This window comes from Cavia porcellus, unplaced genomic scaffold (genome assembly GCF_034190915.1).
Source record: "Cavia porcellus strain 051 isolate PalLab524CR breed Dunkin Hartley unplaced genomic scaffold, mCavPor4.1 scaffold_2, whole genome shotgun sequence".
NCBI classification, from domain to species: domain Eukaryota; kingdom Metazoa; phylum Chordata; class Mammalia; order Rodentia; family Caviidae; genus Cavia; species Cavia porcellus.
Window position 1 is genome coordinate 85,830,308 of NW_026947485.1, and position 14,175 is coordinate 85,844,482.

The following is a 14,175-nucleotide window of genomic DNA, read 5'->3' on the forward strand; positions in this document are numbered from 1 at the left end:
TACACTTTCTCAAAAAAACCCAAAAGAAACAAACAAACAAAAAACGCGCCAGGAGTACAGCACTGTATGAAGAGCCTGGGTTTCGTTCCCAGTACCACACAGGCATGTGCACACACACATCCCTTTTTAAAATCCCAGTTCTACTTAGTAGATGTGCAATCCTGGACAAACTGATTCTGCCTCTTCTATTTGTAATATAGGAGCAAAGGGGCAATAGTTTTATCCCAGGGTTTTAATAAAAATCAAGTGAAACAGCATGTAACACATTATCCAAGTTCTTGCCGAGAGATAATGTGCGATAAATTAGTCTGGTGTTGGTATCACTGCTGCTGCTGAAAACAGCGACGGGTAGGGCTGACCAGGACCGAACTGTTCCAACCGTGCCATATTTACTCTTCAAAGAACCCTGGGCCGCAATCCTAGCTTTTTGTTTGTGCCCAACCTATCTAAAATAAGGTTAATTCTCTGGATGCAGAGGTACATTTGAAGAGAAGTGACTGATCAGGGGCTTTTGAATATAAAATTGGAATTAGACTTTGAACTCAAGATATTGGGAGAGAATCAGAGGGAAAAGTAAAAGTCAAGGAGCAAGACAAGTGTGTCTTCTCGAAGGAAATACTTAACAGATTAGCTCCCCCTGGAAGATTTAGAAGACCATCTAAATACATATGAATGAACATCGTTACAGGGTTATCTCTTGCTTTATCACAGTAGATGTAAGGAGAGAATCAAAAGAATCTGATTTTATTCCTAAATATTGTGGTTTGCTTAAAATCCATGCTGTAGAACTGTAATGTCTACATGTAAAGTTATTGAAGTGTGAAGTATTTGGATATATTAGGTTAAATACTACTTAAATGAAAAACATGTTATTAAAACTAATTTCACTTGTTTCATTCTACTTTTTAAATTGAAGCTACTAGAAAGCTTTAAATGACATGCGGTTCACATTACATTTTGGTTGCTTTAGGGAGTCAGAGTTGAGGGGTGGCTCCAGTCTGGACCCGGGAGCTTGCCGGCATCGTAGACAGTTTCCCCGTGTGAAGAGCCTGGCTAGCGGTCAGCCGGCCTCCTGAGCTGCTGGTTATTGTCCAGCTTTTTCAGCTGAGCACACAAGAAACACAGACTTCATATGTTGTCTGTGGCCTAGATAATGTCTCATGAAAATTTAAGCCTTTGTGCAATTTTACTTATCTTTGAATAATGTATACCTATAAATAAATTATTTGTGTACATGTGTCTGTATTTGATTATCTGTGTGATATTTTCCACACTGTAATCCCAAAGAGACCTCCAAACATTCAAGTCAACCCTTCATGTAATGACTTTTTTGGTTTTTTTTTTTTTTTAATAAACTATTTATTTATTTATTTTTGTGCTCCTAGGGGTTGAACTCAGTGCCTTGTGTGTGTTCTACCACTGACTACAACTCCAGCCATAGGCTTTTATTTATAGAACAATTTGAAATGTCAAGAAAACCACAGGGATAGTATGGAGAGGTTTGTCTCCTATTAGTATCTTACCTTAATTTGATATATTTTTCACAGCTAGTAAATCCATATGGACTTGTTATTAACTAAGTCCACAGTTTATTTACATTTCCCTAAGCTTTTTTAAAATTAATGTCTCCTTGCTATTCAATCCAGGATACTACAAAGCATTTAATAGTCATAGCTCCTTAGACTTTTCTTGGCTGTGACTGTCCTGGTATTCAATGACTTTACAGCTTGGAAGAGACCTTGGTAAGACATTGTGATATTCTTCAGTTGAGATTGCCTACGTTTTTGGGTTTTTTGTTTTGTTATTTTTAGACAGGCTATGGCTTGGGGGAGGAAGACTACAGAGAGAAAGCACTTTTTCATCAAATCATATTAATATACTCAACAGAACTTGGTACTGTTGCTGTTAACACCAATCACCTGGCTCAGATACTTGCCTCTTCCTTTCCATACTGTTTGGAAGGAAGTCACATGGATAGCTTATACCTTAGAGGTATGGAGTTTGGTCTAACTCTTCCAGTGCTGAGTGCGTACATAAATTATTTGGGTTTTTTCTGTATGAGATTTGTCTTCCCCTGTTTACTTATTTAGTCGTTTGTCTCAGTGTGGAATCACTGACATATTCTTTATACTTGTGTTGTACCCCAGTTTATTTTGTGATCCAAATTGTTTCAGCTTTAAGCACAGGGAGGCCTTTTACACCCCCACTATAGTTTGGCTTGGCTTTGTATTTTAGCACTTTCTTAACTTCTAGTGCTATAAAATATTATTGGGTCATCTTGTATATTTTCTATCTCAGTCCCAGAATCAGCCAGAGAATCCTGTTTCCTTTTATCGAAAAATGGTATAAGAAATCAAGATTTTGGGGCTGGGGATCAGCGGCATAAGCACCTGCCTTGTAAGCAGGCAGTTGTGAGTTCAATCCCTGGTACCGATAAAAAAACAAAAAATACAAAAAAAAAAGAGAAAGAAATCAAGATTTGGACACTGAGTGTGCTTGTTGCTACTGGGATATCATTGCTTCTAGGATGTTTCGGCTGACAGAAAAGGAAATTCATATACTAACCTACAATAGAAATATACCTATATTGGTATATGTAACTGGCATATTTATACAATGCTACCTCAGTTCACAAAATTGATTCTACGATTCTGGTCACAAACTGAATTGAATAAGAAACAAATCAAATTTCCCAATAAGGCCAGCACTGAACCTAAACATTGAATTTGATTTGGTTCTCATTCGATTCGGTTTGCCACTATGTAAAGATAAACATGAGTTAATTACTGGTATCTCAAACTGTAATCTGATATCATATGGATCATTCTAGAACGACTTTAACATTGACCATCCTGTACCATGTTACATCATGCAGATTCAATAATATATTCATTTTAAAATTCTCTGGTCTAAAATCTTCCTTTGTTGTAGTGGGTTCACTTCACATTTCTCAGTATTTATTTTCAGTTGCTACTTTCATTTAAAACCTGCCACTAAGGGACTGGAGATTTAGCTCAGCTGCGTAAGCGCCTGCCTTGCCCCGGTACCGATAAAAAGGAAAAAGACAAAAACAAACAAACAAACAAAAAAAACTTGCCACTAGTTTTATTTTAAGATATTGCACAAAGACAAGTACCAGAATTCAAGTGAGCCCTGATACTCACTGTGCTTTATTAGGAGTGTTCGGTGCTGACTGAGATACTGAGAATCATGCTATGCAAATATTTATGTGCTTGTCGGCACTAAATACTTAAGTGAGTATAGAGAAGGAAAAAAGATCATACTAGACTGCAATTTATCTTTATATTGGTGAGAATCTGTTTATACAGTACATTTTATATAGTATGTATAGATACCCTAAAAGTTTACTTCAGGAAAACAAACCCTGTTAGAATTACACTTATTAGCTGTTATACTTTGGAGAAATTATTTAATCTCTGTGAATTTGTTTACTGCCTAAGAGTGAAAAAATTACAATTCCTTCAAAGGTTTTTTTTTAAGACTGGGACTAGTTCCCAGATGCGCGCCATTGGTGGGGAAGAGTGGGTAAAACTGTCTTGGGAATGACACATGAACACTGCCAGGAGGGTACCAAACCAGTGCTTGGGCATTTCCGGGGTCACCTATTCAGTGGTCGCCTCATCCTCTCTCCTGATTATTTTGCCTCCAAATCATCACTCTCCCACTTGTCTTAGAACTGTGAGGAGCACTGTAGAGTGCCAAAGATCGTCTTAGTCCCATTATTATTTCTGACAGCCATCATGAAATGGTTTATGAGAAAATTATAAACTCTGCCCCAATTCCAGTCTTCAGAAAGGGGAACTTCTGAAGTGGCAAGGTTTACCCCTGTCATCACTGACACAATTTCTCTTTCTCAATTTCTCTGTGAGTAACAAATACAGTTTTTGCTGCTAAGACTGATTCTTCTTTTAAGGAAGCACGTAGTGAGCCCCTACTATGTCCAACTCTTGGTGGTAAATATGGAGATGGATAAAAATGTGTCCAGTGGTGTCTGGGAGCCATCCCATGTTATTCTAATAAAATCTCTTTCTTGGCTTAAGTTAGGCAAAGCAAATTCTGTTGTATGTTGTATTCATCCAAAGAACCCTACATGGTGTTTAAAAGTTTTACAAAAGAAAAATACCCCTGACATTTGTTTAGATAGTCATGAATATGATGAATAGGGTGTCTAGTTAATATCGATTACATGCTAGAAGATTGCATACTGGATTACATACTGGAAACAAAGTTGGAAAGGTTGCTCAGGTCTGAATTTTGGAGGCTGTTGACTGCTAGGATCAGGGGAAGATTAAATGGAAGAGGAACTCAGGCATGGAGATTGAAAATCTGAGTGATGGGTGGTGGCAGTCTCTTGTGAATGCTTATACTTTCCTGCATTATTTATTCAATTCATCATTTTTTTTTTGAGTTCTGATGATATATGCCAGGTTCATTGCTGCATTTTTAGGACTATAAAGATCTTTAAGACATGTGTCTTGTCTTTCAGAGCTCCCAAGCTGAAAAGCTAATCAGACCTGTTACTGTAAGAGATAAATCACTAAGTTTATATAAAATTACAGATATTTTGTGTAAGAAAAAGTGGCTCTTGTTGGGCTAGGAAAAACTTCAAAGAAGTGATTTTTGAAGAGTTTTAAATAGCAGTTTTCCAGGTTTTTGCAGTGTAAATGTATGTCAACATTGGGATTAGAGGTGGAGGGGTAGAAGTGTATATCAGGGTTATTGAAATGAGAAAATGTTACATGACAGCTTTGCTAATCATACTCTTAGCCTTTTTCATTTGCTTTGGAAGACGAAACTAGCCACCAGAATGTGTGCCTCATTACATTTTTTTCGTACTGAAGAGTCAGTCTACATATATGTACCTTAGATTGTAGAAGTCTAGAGATAACCTGCTTTTTCCACTGGGGCCTAACAGTAAACTTGGAAGAAGTTTGAGACTGTTCTTTTTATTTATGTGTATATGTTTTGCATAGTGTAAAAATAGAATGTGTAGTTAAACCATTTATAAATTTAAAAAAAAGATTTAGGATTGTAAACACATAATGTGATAGTTTTTTTTTGTTTTTTTTTTTTGGTCTTTTTTGGTATCAGGAATCGAACTCACGACTGCCTGCTTGCAAGGCAGGCGCTTATGCTGCTGAGCTAAATCTCCAGCCCCACATAATGTGATAGTTTAAAAATGGTAAGAGAAGAAAAGCAAGGACTAAACTCCAAGGAACACTAGTAATTAAAAGATAGGCTGAAAAAGGAGGCCCAACAGAGGATACTGAAACAGAAGCATTTAGAGGAATCACAAAATCAGGATGTCCCAGAAGCCAGGCGAGGAGAAAGCTACAGAATAAGGTTAGGAAACCATGGGGAATGCATGAAAATAGAACCCAAGAATGTCTATTAGTTTGCATAAAGGGGTGATTACATAGCCTTATTAGCATTGCTGTGGGATGGTGGGGGTAGGAGCTGGATTACAGGGAGTGTAAAGGGAGAGGAGGGAGGGAAACATTCAAGATGATTGGCTGTGGGTGAAGGGAGGGATATTAGTAGCAGAGCGGAGTAAGTCACCGGAGGCCTTTTTGTTTGACTTGTTAATGACAAAATTGATGCATATTGGTCCTGGAAGTCCATGACACTGAGGTTCCTAACAATGGAATGCCTTAAAACAAGATACTCCATCTGATATGTAAATATATAATTTCACTCTCATTCAAGATGGGTTGTCTTGTTTTGTATTCTTTCACAAAAATACAGTACTTTTCTGTAACCATGTGCAGATTTTAGAGATGAAGATGTGCCGAAAGTAAATACATCTGGAATCATAAATGAAAATTTTAATCTGCCTTTATGTGCATTTACCTTATTCATGGAAGGGAAAATCAAGCTATTCCAAATGTGTTGGAAATTTAGGGTACACACAAAACACTTTACGCGTTAGCTCCTTTGCTGCCCACAGTTTAGTGGTAAAAAGGGAAGGAATTTGGGTGAGCAGAATCTAATGTTAATCTAGTAGAATAATAATTTTTACTAAAGATTCCCACTTTGCATTGATTATGAAGAATCTGTCAACTAGTAGGTGCACCCATTTCAGACTTTTACTTTGCTAGACCATTGTCTAGAAAAAGAAATTTGTTGGCACAAGAAACCAGACTATGCCAAAGTCAAGTAAAATCTGTTTCAGTTATTTGGAACCAGAAACTGACTATACTCATCTGTGTCTCAGCTTTCTTCCTAGATGTGGTGAGTAAAATGGTGGCTTTGGTAGTCCAGACTTCACATATTTATTCTTTTATATCTTGTTCTTAATGTTGTTGAAAATGCAGTCTTTATAGGATTGTAAGACCTTCCTTCATTTTAGGAAGTGTTTTTATATATGATTAAAAATTGTATTTGAAAATCAGTTCTTTCCAGTTTATTAGTTATAACTGCAGATTCTTTAGGCTACTGTTTAACCCACTTGTTGAAGTAGTGTCTCCTAAGAACAAAATCATTTACAGCTTGTCTTAAAATATATGGCATCTCGTTACAATTAGGTACTGCATAGGATTACGTATTTTTAGATACTTAGATTTAGTGGCTTAATGTGGTTTCTAACCTACCAAAGAATGATATGCTCATGTTGCCTCATATTCTCTAAGCTGATTGATCAAAAAGGAAAAGTATGTTTAAAAATTATAGTTTAACTATTAAATTGATTTGTGTCCTTAGCAATTCCTTGATATTGTTTGTTTCAGATGAGAAAAAACAAATGGTTGCGAATGTGGAGAAACAACTTGAAGAGGCAAAAGAACTGGTATGTAGAAATAATGAGTATGTTTTCACAAATGCCTTTGGTCCAATGCCTTCCTCTAGCCTGTTATGCTTATAGAAAGGTGAAACATTACTGATCAGTGGTTTTTTTTTTTAACTGAAGGAAATGTAATGGCTTCTTGAGATTTTGTTCTTCCTGAATTTCCAATTTTTATCCCTTCATAATACTTTTCAGGAAAAATAGTTAATGCTGGGTAAAGGCATACTAGATACAATACACTGTGATTGACATATTACATCTTTATAATATTAAACTTTTCAGAAGCCTTACAGGACAAGTACTGTTTGTCAAAAACTCTGAAGGGTCTGAGATTTCTCCCTGCTTGCAAGCCGAGTGAGTGTGCCACAATTTTATGAGTGGTGATACAAGTCAGAGATGAAACACTGATTTTACCCACAGCGAAAGCAGCTGCCAGAGCTTTGACCAGGTTACATCAGTTCCTGAGCTCCAGCTGCCACAAGGGTGAAGTGAGCCTAGTGTATGCTGACACAAGTAATAGGAAACCTTACAGGGGAGGAACACAGACCTGGTAATAAGCCACTTTCTAGCTGTCTGGAAGCATGTCTGCTTTTTGTCTCAGAGGGGAACGTATTATTTCTTCCCTCAAAGTTACTCTCTATGAGCAGAATTTGAAAAGTGGCCTGGACAGAGTAGTTAAAACCTTGCTTTCTTGGTACACTCAGGAGGCCATGTAGGAGCATGAGAGGACCAGGCCAGTGTGATTCTCAACACTTTTGTCACCTCCATCCTGTAGATGGGCACTGAGACTTAAAGTGAGTCATTTAGCTGGGGTTTCACTTCCTGGTAGGTGGAGCAGTAAGGATTTGTACCTAGATGGGCTAAAGTCAGAGCTGAAGAACTTATCTATTACTTTTTCTTAGAAATAAGCTTATAAATAGGAAAAAAGAGAGAAAAAAGTATTGCATTTCAGTTTTGGTTCAAAACCCAAACATTCCAAGTATGATTCAATTTATTACTGTGCATTATGATCCCAAATGCATTTGTTATTGTTGTTCTAAATACTGAAGGGTACTCACTGGTCTTCCCTTAGTACTACCTTCTGACAGACTTAGGCTAGTTCCTAAAATGTTCATGTTCACTAGTGTTACTTGGTCAAAAGGGCTAGGAAGCTAGCCAAGTTTAAACAGAACTAGGAGTTGAGGTTTTTACAGAACCTTTTTGGGCCTTTAGAAAGATTCTAGGGCGTTGTGAATCTCTAAGAAGGGACTCTTAGCTGGAGCCTGGAGCATGTCCCAAGCTTTTCAGGTGATACTTGTTACTGTGACCGCACCTGAGGGGCTGCAGCTTTGGGGATCTTTAAGGAGGAGGTGTGTCTTCCTTATTGCACAGGAGACATTTCTTCTGTCCACCACAAGGGCATGGACCCACAGAACTGCTGCTCCAGTTGTCCCTTTGCTAGTTCTTCTCCAGTTATCAAATTCTCTGTGTTCTCCATGCCCTGAAGGCCTACTGTGAAGCTCTGGTGGGTGCTGCCACTCTCTTTACCATGGCAGCTTTACCTCAGTGTCCGTGACTGCTAATAATTTGCCTCTTTTTGAAAATTCCCCTTTTAAAAACATGTTTCTCTCTTTACTTTCTTTTCTTTTTTATATCAAACTGCTTATCTCATGCTTTTAGGCTTTCTTGTAAAAGATTGACGTTTTTGTACCCGAGCAGCCAATCAGAACACTTCTCCCTCTGATTGGCAGGGTAACTATAAATACTGCAACTGGTCAATATATATTTTAGATCTTGAGTTGACCTGTGACATTGTTGAGACTCCAGCTGCAGCTTTTCACTATTGAATTTGTTTTGCCTTCTTCTGGAGCCATTCTGATATTTTCTCCATGATGATATTTTATCATCTCGGTGATGATAAAAAGCTGGTATTCTGGTAGCCAAGGTTTTACCATAACAAAAAGTATATAGAACATAGCTCCACCCTCATGGAGCTTATTATAGTCATCTTTAATTATTACTGATTGTAGGAGTTTGTGAAGATCCATATTTCTGTTTGTTTAATATGATCAGAACAAGTTCCAATGCCATCTGGGCAACACAGTGATTTAGCAAGACTCTGCATTAAAAGAAATAATGTTTGTAAGTTGGCTGGAGATGTGGCTCAGTACTAAAGCCCTAATGTGATCTTTAGTACCACAAAAACTACACAGCCTCTGGCTTATTTATTTAGTTCTGACAACTCTTTGATAAAGATACTGTGTATTATCTGCTATACTGCCTTTCTTACGAGGACCCTTTGGCTGTTAGAGTTAATTGTGTTTCTCCTAAGCAGTTGGTTTTTTTTAATCTGTTGGTCATTGGAGCATCTAATAGTTAGTGTATCTTCCTGGCCACATGAATGTCATGACGACATAAAACACACACATGTCACCTGGTTTCATTTGTTTGCTATGTTTCCATTTCTTCCCTACTTCTAATCTTAGTTTAAATATCCTTGTAAGATGTCTTAAACAAAGCATGTACTTAACTCTAGACTTTGAGTTTTATGTATTTTTGCAGTTATTTCGATGATCCTGTTCATCTTATTAGAACCAAGTACTTAATGATGATTTCAGAGAAATGCTTTAAATAATTACTTTGTTGGTGGTGATTCACATTTATATTTAGTTATGTCATTAGTTAATTTTTTGTGCTTATTTGTGCATGTCTGGTGTATGTAACAATTCTGTTCATCGTGGGGGGTTGGTACATGTTCATCCCTTAATTGTTTTTACCTCCCCTTTCCCTTCCCTGTCTTCCCACTCCCTGTGTATATCGTTCTCCTTCCCATTTGCGGAGAATCTGCTTCCCTATTTTATAATATATGTCTTTTATTTTGGTCCTGAAATTATACTTTGAGTTTCTCATATAAGGGAAACCATGAGTTACTTGTGGTTATGTGTCTGATTTTATAGTGATAGCTCGGTTCATAAATTTGATTCTTTCACCAATTCTGGTCACAAACCAAAAAGGAAAAGTACTGAATCAAATTCAGTAGTTAGGTTCAGTTTGACCTAAGGGACATTTTAATTTGGTTCTCATTCAGTTTGGTTGGTGACCAGTCTTGGAAAGAATTTAAGTTTGTGAACCACAGTACTGCTGTATTTCAATTAACATTGTGGTCTCAAGTGCATTCATTTTCTTACAAATGACTCAAAATTACCATTTTTATGGTCTAGTATTCTACTGTATATAAATACTACATTTTCTTTAGTTGTCTTTTTGATGGACGTCTTTTTGATAGACCACTTCTAAGGTTTAGCTATTTTGAATTGTGCTTCTATAAACAGATGTGCATGTATCACTGTAATATGATGTCTTTATTCTCTTTCTCTCTCTTTTTTTTGTTTTTTGTCTTTTTCCTTTTTATCGGTACAGGGGATCGAACTCATGACTGCCTGCTTGCAAGGCAGGTGCTTATTGCCGCTGAGCTAAATCCCCAGCCTCTGTCTTTATTCTCTTGAGAAGACACCTAAAAGGAAAATAGCTGGGTTGAGTGGAAGTTCTAGCTTTAGGTGCTTGAAGAATTTCCATTCTGATTGCCATAGAAGTTGTACTAGTTTAAATTGTTGCCAATAATGTAGAAGCATTTCTTTTTTCCCTGCAGCCTTGCCAAAATGTATTATTTGATTTCTTGATGGTAACCATTTTTTCTGGGATAAAACGAAATCTTACTGTTGCTTTCACTTGCGTTTTTCTCATAACCGATGATGAGGAACATTTTTTCTATGCATTTACTCACCATTTGTATTTCTTCTGAGAAGTGTGCATTTATTTCAATTGCTCATTTTTTGATTGTATATTTTATTTGGAGAGGGTCTTATGTTTTTGAGTTCTTTGTCTGTTGTAGATATTAGTTATCTGAGGAGTGGCTGGCAAAATTTTTCCTTTTCTATAGTTTGTCTTTTCCCTCTGTTGGTTGCTTTTTTCGGTGCACAGGTGCTTTTTGATATAATCCCATTTCTTGATTCTTGATATTATTATTAGCATCTTTTTGTTTTTGAGATAGGGTCTTACTGTGTAGTTCAGACTTGCTTTGAATTTACTATGGAGCCTAGCCTGGCCTTGAACTCACAGTGATCACAGTGATCCTCCTGCCTCAGCCTCTCAGTGCTGGGATTACAAGACTGTGCCACCATGCCTGGCTTTGATATTATTTCCTGTACAGTGGGAGTTCTGTTCAATAATTTTTTTACCAAGAGCCAGCCCAGTCCCCCATGTATGCTCAGGCCCCCATTGGGCCACAAGTAACCATTGTGGGGAGGGAGAAAAATCAGCCAGCCCCACCCATAAAACCTGCCAGCCAATGTCACCTTCAGAGACCTGTAGCCAGTGCAGGCTCGGAAAACCAGCCAGCCATGCCTTGGAGAAGCCAACAATGTCTGGAGAAGCATGCCTTGCACTCCACCACCTCTCTAGAACGTGGGTAGAAGAAACCCAGGTGCCTGACCCATCCCCCTACACTGTGGACAGGCAATCAACATGGGAAATGCCTGGGACCCCACAACCCGCTCATTTGGAGGAACTCAGGAAAATGTCAAGACAAAGGAGCAAAAGGCAGTCTCTGGCCTCCAGCCCTCACAGAGCAAGTCCAGGAGACTTAGACATGGAAGAAAATGGAAGTTACATGCCTGAAATTTCTGGGATGATGGCAACTGAAGTCAAGAAACTACTTCATGAGGCAGTAAAAGAAATCAGATCAGAAATAATATCTCAAGTAAAAGAAGAAATAACAAACATAATAAATGGGTTGCTGACTGACTTGGGAACATGGCAGCAGATAGCAGCAGCTACGCAGGCTCTCTGCGAGACCCAGCTTAGAATCCAGGAATGGTGTGGAGTGAGGAATCCTAACCAAGAGGAGATATACCCTGCTGACCCAAGAACGAACTGGGCTGAGAGATACCAACTGGGAATGCAATCTTGGTGCTATAACAGGAACAGATAAAGCTAGAGCATGGAAGCTGGAGCCTGCGCCATTGGAAGCCGAGATTTGGGTTACCTGCCGCTGCTGCTGCATCTGAATCAGCTTGGCAGGGAGAGAGAAGCGCAAAGGCTCTGAGAACGGGAATCGGTGAACGGAGTTAAGAGATGGGTGGTTGGGGAGCAGTTCATCGACCTCTGGTGAGTGAGGGAAACTGGGACTCTCCCACGGTCTAGGAGGCGCCAACAGGACATTCTGGGACCGGGCAGACTTGCTGGAACAGGGCGCTGTAGTGACTCAGTCACATATCCCTCTCTCAAGCGGGATTGGTGAGCAGTGCCTAGCCTACGTGACGCTGCTGGCTGAGACCCAGTAGGCTAGCACAACCCAGGTCCCAGCGCCTTGGAGGGGCACCCTACTGGTGAAGCCTTAGGTAGGTTGACCTGGAGGGGTGGGCCCAGCATAGACTGCCCAGTCCGTAACTCCCTGGTGCACTGCGGTGGGCGGGAACACCTAGCCGGCGCAATTCAATCAGACTGTGGCCAACAGGGAAGGAAGCTGGGCCTCCTATATATGCTTGCATATATAAGGAACAAAGATATGGGAAGAGAGAGCAACAAGAAAGGCTCCTTGGCCCCCAATCCTGAGAAACAGGCAATAGCAGACACGCCATTAATAGACATAAAAGGCTGTCTCCAGAGTCTCATAGACGAGTTCAGAAATGAAGTTATAAATGACCTGAAGCAAGACATAAGCAGAATAGTCAGAGAAATGCTAAGCACTACCCAAGAAAAAGCAGATGGTGGAATGGAAGAACAGAAAAAGAGGGGAGAATTGTTTGATGGAGAAAATAGAGAACACATAGAATACGTGAAGCAGGTTCAAAGAGATTACCAGGAAACTAAAAACTCTATCGAAAACTGGCATAACAGCTTGAAAGAAACTAAGGACATTATCTGAACTGGAGGGCAGGTTTGTAATATGGGAAAATGAAATGAAAAACTTCTTAAAAATAACAAAAAAACAAACAGCAACAATACAAAAACTAGAAGATGATAAGAGGATCTATAACTTAAGAATTAAGAACATAAGAGAAAAAGTGGGGACACAAACAAATGGACTACAAAAGTTATTCACAGAAATAATCCAAGAGAATTTCTCTAATTTAGCAAATGGTAAAGATACTCACATAACCACCTACAACCCAAACAAAGCTACACCCAGGCATATAATAATCAAAATTCCAGAAATCCAATATAAGAACAGAATATTAAAAGCGGTCAGAGACAAAAAACAGATCACTTACAAGGGAACACCCATCAGAATTACTGCAGACTTCTTGGCACAAACCATCAAATCACGAAGAGCGTGGGGGGAAATAATTCAAGCTTTGAAAGATAATAACCTCCAGCCAAGCTTGAGATATCCTGCACAACTATCCCTGGAAATTGATGGAAAAACAAGGTGCTTTCAGGATAAAGAGGAACTAGGGGAATATGCAACCACCAATTCAACTCTGCAGAGTATACTACAGGATATTCTAAAAAAGAAAAATACGAAGAATCCAGAAATAGTGGCAGAGAGGCCACAATGAATGGAGCAGAAAACAAAATGAAGAAGACAAACTGACAACTAATGACAGAAAAAGAGCTCAACAGAAATGAGGCAGAGAAGACTGGATGATAGGAACAGCTATTTTGGAGAAAACGTCATCATAATAGGTAGTGCTGATTTGGTGTCATCTTATTTTGAAGTTCCATCAAGCTTTTGTTCTTCTGTCTCTATAGGTCTTAACATGTATCTTATTGGATTTTATTATATGTGATAGTATAAACAAAAACTTTTATAGACAAGGAGATTATACAGAAACCATAGTTCATTATTTGTTAGTTGATTCTAAATACCCTGTAATACTGTCATTCTCTTGAATGGTTTTACACTGTTTTGATATATTTGATGCTACAGTATATGAAGTTATACTCAAAGATCTCCAGGAAAGAGACAATATGGTAACTACTTTTATGTCGGGATTATCTTGTGGTGAAACACTAATTTGCTTAAATGGTTATGTTTTGATCTGCACTGTTTAGTTGTTATGCCCTCTTTTATCTCAATCTCCATTTTATTATTTACTTTTTTATTTTTATCCTTTTAATTAAAGGAAAAATAAATTTTAAAAAAGCAGGATATATTATAGTAACCCACTTTGATATTCTGTTAACTTGATTTGAAGCCCTGTATTGCTCTCACCACCTTGTTTTGACTGATGTTCCTCTATTCTGCTTTGCTTGATAGTACCAGGTTCGAAAGTTTAGACAATAGCTGTGAAGATAGTGGGATTCATTACGACGCCTGTACTGGTTGACTATTATCTACTTTTGAAGACCTGTAATGTCTCCAATGTTTTGGTTTTGTTGGTTTCATTCTT

The 14,175-nt window shown here is 38.3% G+C and overlaps 1 protein-coding gene across 12 annotated transcripts in view; it reads left to right on the plus strand.

The window, feature by feature from the left end:
- Positions 1 to 14,175, plus strand: part of Vti1a (vesicle transport through interaction with t-SNAREs 1A) — a 370,470-nt gene that overhangs the window by 4,290 nt on the left and 352,005 nt on the right. For all 12 annotated transcript variants that reach the window (XM_013158219.3, XM_003475211.5, XM_013158218.3 and 9 more), the window contains exon 2: positions 6,747 to 6,805. In XM_013158219.3, coding sequence (XP_013013673.1) covers positions 6,747 to 6,805 — 59 coding nt within the window. The remainder of the gene's footprint in view (positions 1 to 6,746; positions 6,806 to 14,175) is intronic.